This window comes from Nomascus leucogenys, chromosome 17, assembly GCF_006542625.1.
Source record: "Nomascus leucogenys isolate Asia chromosome 17, Asia_NLE_v1, whole genome shotgun sequence".
In the NCBI taxonomy this organism is placed as follows: Eukaryota; Metazoa; Chordata; class Mammalia; order Primates; family Hylobatidae; genus Nomascus; species Nomascus leucogenys.
In genome coordinates this window covers 83,498,972-83,507,295 of record NC_044397.1, presented here as the reverse complement: position 1 = coordinate 83,507,295, position 8,324 = coordinate 83,498,972, and the positions used below count along the sequence as shown (strand labels likewise).

At 49.7% G+C, this 8,324-nt stretch overlaps 1 protein-coding gene across 7 annotated transcripts in view; it reads left to right on the top strand.

Moving 5' to 3' along the window:
- The first annotated feature begins 28 nt into the window (after window positions 1-28).
- C17H19orf47 (chromosome 17 C19orf47 homolog) overlaps window positions 29-8,324 on the top strand; it is a 43,511-nt gene continuing 35,215 nt past the window's right edge. For 4 of the 7 annotated variants that reach the window (XR_004026538.1, XM_030797426.1, XM_030797427.1 and 1 more), the window contains exons 1-2: window positions 127-206; window positions 6,957-7,008. Coding sequence is in view for 6 of the 7 variants with exons in the window: in XM_030797426.1 (XP_030653286.1) it covers window positions 6,990-7,008 (19 nt within the window). In the remaining variant the exon portion in view is untranslated. Of the gene's footprint in view, window positions 74-126; window positions 207-1,245; window positions 1,332-4,712; window positions 5,058-6,956; window positions 7,009-8,324 lie in introns of those variants that run through there. The other 3 variants (XM_030797425.1, XM_030797424.1, XM_030797423.1) reach the window with 3 other exon arrangements.

Genomic DNA, 8,324 nt, shown 5'->3' with positions numbered 1-8,324 from the left:
TAGGCGGTCACGTGACGGTTATGGCCGCACTCTCTCTGGTGGCGGCCTGGTCGGGTAGAGCGGCCACGGGCAAGTCAGTTCAGCTTCCGGCGGTGAGGGGGGTGCTTCCGGGGCGGGCAGCCCGGGCCGGGGGAGGAGTGTCTGACAGTTGGCGCCGCCGGGAGGGAGGGCGGGCGGCGCGAGTGGGCGCGGGCCCGGTGGGCCAGGTGAGGCTCGGTCCGGGGGTGGTGGGACTGGGCCGGTTGCGGTAGGGACGGGTGGCGTCCAGGGGTCTGGACTCAGTTCGGGCTCCGCTGTACGGCTTCGGACGTACGATTTGTTTCTTTGAGCCTCAGTTTCCTCCCCTGTGGAATGGGGTTTAGAATTCGAATGTATCACCGGCTTTATAAATGGGAGTGAGAAGTTAGGTCGTGTACGTTGGATCCCTTAGCTCAGCGCCTCCGCATAACGCTCACTTCGTTACTGTACTATTATTATTAGTATTGATGTTTGCGCTTAGTATGAAAAATTGTTGGGTTTGGAAGCCGTCGGATTTTGGTTCAAGTCCCGCCCCACTGTGCGGCAGTGGGGCCTGTGTGTTCGCCTCCTTGAACTCCGTTTTTTCTCGTCTGTACAATGAGAGCAGATAGTCCCAATATAATAGGGTCGTCTTGAGGATTCTAATGAAATGTGTGTGTGTAAAGATTTTAAGCAGAGGGGCTGGCACAGTGAGAGCTCGTGGATTGGGACGATAATGATAATGATTCTGAGAGTCATTGGTGTAGCTGGGAATTCCAGGGAAGTTGGGGGAGAAAGCTCAGAGACAGCAATAGGAAAAACTTAGAATTGGAGCCGGGGAAATCGACATCCTGCCACTTACTGTTTGACCAATTTTGCTGAGTCCTGAATTACTAGTTTTTTTCTTTTTCTTGATAATGACTAGTGCATTTTTTCCCCCAGTAAATTAATTTGAGAAGGCAAATTTGCATTGCTGTCTTTTTTTTTTTTTTTGAGACGGAGTTTCGCTCTTGTGGCCCAGGCTGGAGTGCAATGGTGCGATTTCGTCTCACCGCAACCTCCGCTTCCCGGGTTCAAGAGATTCTCCTGCCTCAACCTCCCGAGTAGCTGGGATTACAGGCATGCGCCACCACGCCCGGCTATTTTTTGTATTTTAGTAGAGATGGGGTTTCTGCATGTTGGTCAGGCTGGTCTCGAACTTCTGACTTCAGGTGATCTGCCCGCCTCGGCCTCCCAAAGTGCTGGGATTACAGGCGTGAGCCACCGTGCCCAGCGCATTGCTGTCTTCAATGGAAAACTAGCATTGCTGGCCATGAGAGAAAGGAAAAGTTCAGGTAAAATACAATGGAAACTGAACAGCCCATTATATTGTACACTGAAATGGAAAGATAATTGAAAAAGGAATACTACGTATTCCCTTTGAATAGGGATACTGTTCAGAGCCTGTACCATGTCATTGTCTGTTGTCAGATCCCATGGACCCCCATCAAGTTGTCCTTATACTTGTTCCCAGCTCACGCTTCGTATACAACTAGCATTGTCAGTGACTGTCCCACTGTTTCCCTAGCTTACTGAAGATTTGTTTTATTTGATGCATACTTGGCATCGCACTTAACCACCTGCCATGCATCTTTGTTCTAAGGACTCTGTTTATTAACTCGTTTAATCCTTGTAACACCGTTAAGAATGGGTCCTTGGCTGGGTGCGGTGGCTCATGCCTGTAATCCTAGCACTTTGGGAGGCCGAGGCGGGCGGATCACGAGGTCAGGAGATCGAGACAATCCTGGCTAACACGGTGAAACCCCGTCTCTACTAAAAATACAGAAAATTAGCCGGGCATGGTGGTGGGGGCCTGTAATCCCAGCCACTTGGGAGGCCGAGGCAGGAGAATTGCTTGAACCTGGGAGGCAGAGGTTGCAGTGAGCCGAGATCATGCCACTGCACTCCAGCCTGGGCGACAGAGTGGGACTGCATCTCAAAAAAAAAAAAAAAAAAAAAAGGGTCCTCTTTTTTTTTTTTTTAAGATGGTGTTTTTTTATTTTTATTTATTTATTTATTTATTTGAGACAAGGTCTCGCTCTGTTGCCCAGGCTGGAGTGCAGTTGTGCGATCTTGGATCACTGCAACCTCTGCCTCCCAGGCTTAAGCAATTCTCCTGCCTCAGCCTCCTGAGTAGCTAGGATTACAGGTGCCCACCACCATGCCCAGCTAATTTTTGTATTTTTAGTAGAGATGAGGTTTCACTATGTTGGCCAGGCTAGTCTTGAATTCCTGACCTCAGGTTATCCACCTGCCTCGGCCTCCCAGGGTGCTGGCCGAGAATTGGTACTCTTACTTTTTTTTTTTTTTTTTTTTTTTTTTTTTGAGATGGAGTCTCACTCTGTTGCCCAGGCTGGAGTGTAGTGGTACAGTTTCGGCTCACTGCAACCTCTGCCTCCTGGGTTCAAGTGATTCTCCTGCCTCAGCCTCCCGAGTAGCTGGGATTACAGGTGCCTGCCACCATGCCCGGCTAATTTTTTGTATTTTTAGTAGAGGCAGAGTTTCACCATGTTGGCCAGGCTGGTCTCAAACTCCTGACCTTGTGATCCACCCGCCTTGGCCTCCCAAAGCGTTGGGATTACAGGCATGAGCCACTGTGCCCAGCCACCTTTCCTTTTTTTTTTTTTTTTGAGACAGAGTCTCGCTCTGTTGCCCAGGCTGGAGTGAAGTGGTGTAATCTTGGCTCACTGCAACCTCTGCCCCCCCCACCCCCAGGTTGAAGTAATTCTCCCACCTTAGCCTACTGAGTAGCTGGGATCACAGGCATACGCCACCATGCCCGGCTAATTTTTGTATTTTTGGTAGAGATGGGGTTTCACCATATTGGCCAGGCTGGTCTCAAACTCCTGACTTCAGGTGATCCACCCGCCTCGGCCTCCCAAAGTGCTGGGATTACAAGCATGAGCCACCACGCCCAGTTTTTTGTTCTTTTTTTTTTTTTTTAACAGTGACAGGGTCTCGCTATATTGCCCAGGCTGGCCTCAAAATCCTGGGCTCCAGAGATCCTCCTGCTTTGGCCTCCCAAAGTGCTGGGACTACAGGTGTGAGTTACTACACCCGGCCTTACCATTCTTATTGTGCAGTTGAGGGAAGTGAGGTCAGAAAGGTTAAGCTACTTGTCCAGAGTCAGGATTAGGACATGGTAAAATTGGGATTTGGATACAGGTCTTCTAAGGGCTTAGCACATGGAGTCTGGTATGTGGTAATCCCTTAAGTTTTGGGAGCTGCCATCTTTCAAATCACTATTATAATTTTCACTATTCGGAAGGTCAGTGCTGGAGATGGGCTTTTAAGATTGTGGAGAGAGGAAATTGAAGCCAGTAGGGTCTGTAGCACTTGGGGGAGAATACCAATACTTAAAGGATTCTGGTTAGCACTAACTGAGACATTGAAAAACAGACCATAGTACCTGGCTCGTAGTAATCCCTCAATCAGCATGAACCATAGCCATTGGACTGCCTGGGGTCCAAGTCCTGCTGCTTCCTTTACTTGCTGTATGATCTTGAACTCCTAGGCTCAAGGGATCCTCCTGCCCCTAAAGTGCTGGGATGACAGGCCTGAGCCACTGTGCCCAGCCTTTTGCTGTGTGATCTTGGACCTGCCATTCTCATCTGTAACTTGGGACCCGTTTTTCCTTTTTTCCGAGGGTGGTTGTGAGGAGTCACTGAGATATGTATATGCTCAGTTCCTGGTACATAGTAAACACTCAATGGGAGCTATTTCCTGGACATTTGAATCAGAAAGAACTTGTTTTTGAATCCCAGTAAGGTCAGTTGCTAGATGTGCTGTTTGACAAATGACTGCACCTCAATGAGTCGGGGTTTTTCATCAATAAAAACAGGGCTAATAATAGTCCTCACTCGCTGAGCTGTTGGGATGCATCTGCATGATGCTTGGCCCTGGTCCTGAAGCATAGTTAGTGCTTGGTTTGTGAGATGTTCTGTCTGACTTACTGAGACCTCTCCGTGCTGTTCTTTGAGAGATGCATGTTGTACTGTATTTTATTTTATTATTATTTTTGAGACAGAGTCTTGCTCTGTCACTCAGGCTAGAGTGCAGTGGCGCGATCTTGGCTCACTGCAACCTCTGCCTCCTGGGTTCAAGTGATTCTCCTGCCTCAGCCTGCCGAGTAGCTGGGATTACAGGCGCCAACCACCACGCCTGACTAATTTTTGTATTTTTAGTAGAGATGGGGTTTCACCATGTTGGCCAGGCTGGTCTCAAACTCCTGACCTCAGGTGATCCACCCGCCTTGACCTCCCAAAGTGCTGGGATTACAGGCATGAGCCACTGCGCCTGGCCTGTATTGTCTTTGGCCAGTGGTAAAATTCAGGAGGGAAATTGGATCTAAGAGTGTTGAGTACAGGACAGAGTGATGTCTGTAGTCATACTCATCAATAAGAGATTGAGCAGAAGGCCAAGTGCCTGTAATCCCAGCACTTTGGGAAACTGATGTGGGCAGATCACTTGAGGTCAGGAGTTCGAGACCAGCCTGGCCAACATGGTGAAACCCCATCTCTACTAAAAATACAAAAATTAGCCGGGTGTGGTGGCGAGTGCCTGTGGTCCCAGCTACTCGGGAGGCTGAGGCAGGAGAACCGCTTGAACCCAGGAGGCAAAGGTTGCAGTGAGCCGAGATCGTGCCACTGCACTCCAGCCTGGGCGACAGAGCGAGACTTTGTCTCAAAAAAAAAAAAAAATTGAGCAGAAGCCAGAGAAGGGCAAGATTAACCCTAGTGAGGATAGAGAAGAGAGTCTCATATATGGGGACTTAGGGAAAGTGTCACAAAGTAGATGGCAGTGGAGCAGAAGGAAGGATAGGTTGCCAGGAGGAGACAGGCATTCCAGGCACAGGTGACATCCTCTAAAAACTGGGAGGCCGGCAAAGCACCTGTGTGGGGAAGGAGGCCTGGAGGATGAGACCAGGCACAACACCTCCAGGGTGCTTAGTAGGTACCAAGCACTGTCTCAAGTGCTTTTATTCATAGAAACTCATCCAGCCCTTACAGCAGTCCTCTAAGGTAAGTCATGTTTGCACCCTCCCAATTCACAAATGAGGACACCGCGGCCTGACTGGTGAAGTCACTTGCCGATATCACACAGCTAATAAGTGGTAGAGCTGGATTCGAACTGTACAGTCTGGTTGCAAAGTTGTTACTCTTGACTACTCTATTATACCATCAAAATCTGTTAGGGGATGGGACAGATCATATTGGGTGGTAAACAGGAAGGTTCTGGGACAGAGGGCTTCTGCACCCCATGGAGGGGTGAGGGAGGATCAGTACTGGGGGCTGTGGTAGATAGAAGGGAGCAGAGTGAGGGAAGAGGGCAGAGGAGCCGGGTCAGGAAAGAGCGGCCGGGCGCGGTGGCTCAAGCCTGTAATCCCAGCACTTTGGGAGGCCGAGGTGGGCGGATCACGAGGTCAGGAGATCGAGACCATCCTGGCTAACACGGTGAAACCCCGTCTCTACTAAAAAATACAAAAAAATTAGCCGGGCGTGTTGGTGGGCGCCTGTGGTCCCAGCTACTCGGGAGGCTGAGGCAGGAGAATGGCGTGAACCCAGGAGATGGAGGTTGCAGTGAGCCGAGATCGCGCCACCGCACTCCAGCCTGGGGGACAGAGAAAGACTCCGTCTCAAAAAAAAAAAAAAAAAAAAAAAAAAGGAAAGAGGCAGAGGGCTAAGTAGGAAGGAAGTTTGGGCCAGGGAAATGTGGGCCCCGTGATCCTGGAGTTGGATAGCGTTGAATCAGCACATGAAAAAGTTATTTCCTTTAGTTCCCATTCAACACTGCTTTTAATGGAGACAGTCTCCATTGGTGCTAATATGTCTTTAACACCATCTTTCTACCATCTGCTAATGTAAGGGAAAATTGTTTTTCCATGTCTTCTCTGGGACGTCTCATGATCAGGTCACCACTTCTGTGACCTGTCTCCTCCCAGTGTCCTCCCTCCTCGCTCCACTGCAGCCACACTGGCTCCTTGCTTTCCCTCCAGCATGCCAGGTGAGCCACTGGCTCAGGGCGCTGGACTTGCTGTACCTTCTTCTGGAACACTTTTTGTCTGTAAAACCACATGGCTCATTGCTTCCCTCCCTTTAGGTCTCTAAATGTTGCTTTAGGTCTTCCCTGATCACTCTGTTGAAAACTACAACCCCTCCCTTCCCAGGTCCTCCATGTCTTCTCCGTGGCACGAAAGGCTTCCTAACGTACTATATTAACTGTTTGGCTTGTTTACTCTCTGTCTCCCCTGTCCCCTGTACCCAACTAGCTGCTAAGTTCCGTGGCTTCGTTCAACTTGGTATGCCTAAGTGCCTTACACATAGTAGGTTCTCAGTGAATAGGGTTTTGGGTTTGTTTGTTTGTTTGTTTGAAGACTAGTCAAGTGCAGTAGTGAGAAACGGAGAAAGAGTAGAATAAGGAGTTCCATCTATAAAGGACTATGAACAGTCAATTGAGATAATTCACTACCTTCGGACCAGCCTTTTTTTTTTGAGACAGGGTGTTGCTATGTTGTCCAGGCTGGTCTTGAACTCCTGGCTTCAAGTGTTCCTCCCATCTTGGCCTCCCAAAGTGCTGGGATTACAGGCATGAGCCAGCATGCTTGGCTGGTATTTATTGTTAAAGTCTTGGCCAGAAGTGTCTTATTTCTGTTGCACTCCTTTTCCAGCCAACCTTTTGGGGTGTGTGGGAATGGAGCTGTGGACATTTGCTGTCCCTGGGCCTTGTCTCAGGCACAAGCGATGATGGTGGTGGCAGCTCTGTCCCAGGCTGACTTCCTGCCAGCTGCTCCAGGCTATTCCTGGGTGGTGAGCCCCTAGCCTAGGAACATTCCTCTGGCATGCAGACAGACAGGCACAGGAGAGGGACAAACACTCACAGCCGGCAGCAACTCATGGGCTCTCTCCTCTCTTCTCTTTCAGGCTCCAGGGAGCAGTGTCAGGGCCAGGGAGACGATGGTCTCCGTGACTATGGGTGAGTCTGTGGCCTTCTCTCCAGGGCCCCCTCTCCCCACTGCCCTTTTTGAGGTATGGCCTTGGTGGGGGACGATGGGGTGGGGGAGGGAGGACTGGGTCACTGGCAGGAACAGCTGTACTCTGAGGACCGTGGCAGGGTGGGGCTGGAACTGCTTGAGGCCTGCCCACCTCCTCACTGGATCTGTCTCCTGACTGTATAGTTTAGCTGTGAAGAACGTGGGTTATGAAGTCCAGCAGGTCTCCCACGTGGCCTCACAGAGCCTTGGTTTTCTCACCTGTGAAATGGAAATGATATTCACACATCCTGTTATTAAGGAGATTATAGCATGTAAAAGCTTGGGCATAGTCCTAAACAAACCTTAGGTGTTGTTATTATCACAAGCCTTAAGCTCTGTATTTGGGGATTGCTAAGGCACAGAGATTAGTTGGTGGCTTTGAAAAATTTTGACATTCATTATAATATAGAAAACTATATTATATATAATATATATATATTTGTTGAGATGGAGTTTCACTCTTGTTGCTCAGGCTGGAGTGCAGTGGCACGATCTCGGCTCACTGCAGCCTCCACCTCCCGGGTTCAAGTGATTCTCCTGCCTCAGCCTCCCAAGTAGCTGGGATTACAAGCGTGTGCCACCACGCCCAGCTAATTTTTGTATTTTTAGTAGAGACAGGGTTTCACCATGTTGGCCAGGCTGGTCTCGAACTCCTGACCTCAGGTGATCTTCCCTCTTTGGCCTCCCTAAGTGCTGGGATTACAGGCATGAGCCACCACGCCTGGCCCATAAAATATATTTGTATAGTTTTAAGAGTTATTAAAAAGCAAAGTCTGAGTATATCCTTTTGTTTTGTTTTGTTTTGAGACAGGCTCACACTCTGTTGCCCAGGCTGGAGTGCAGTGGTGCAATCTCGGCTCACTGCACCCTCTGCCTCCCAGGCTTAGGTGATCCTCCCATCTCAGCATCCGAGTAGCTGGGACTATAGTCACACACCATCACGCCTGGCTAATTTTTGTATGTTTTGTAGAGATGGGGTTTCGCCATGTTGCCCGGGCTGGTCTTGAACTCCTATGCTCAAGAGATCCTCCTGCTTCAGCTTCCCAAAGTGCTGGGATTACACATGTGAGCCATTGCGCCTGGCCTGTATTCCTTTTTATTTGAGACAGAGTCTTGCTCTGTTGCCAGGCTGGAGTGCAGTGGCACGGTCTTGGCTCACTGCAACCTCTGCCTTCCGGGTTCAAGTGATTTTCCTGCCTCAGCCTCCCGAGTAGCTGGGACTACAGGCACGTGCCACCACGCCCAGCTAATTTTTGTA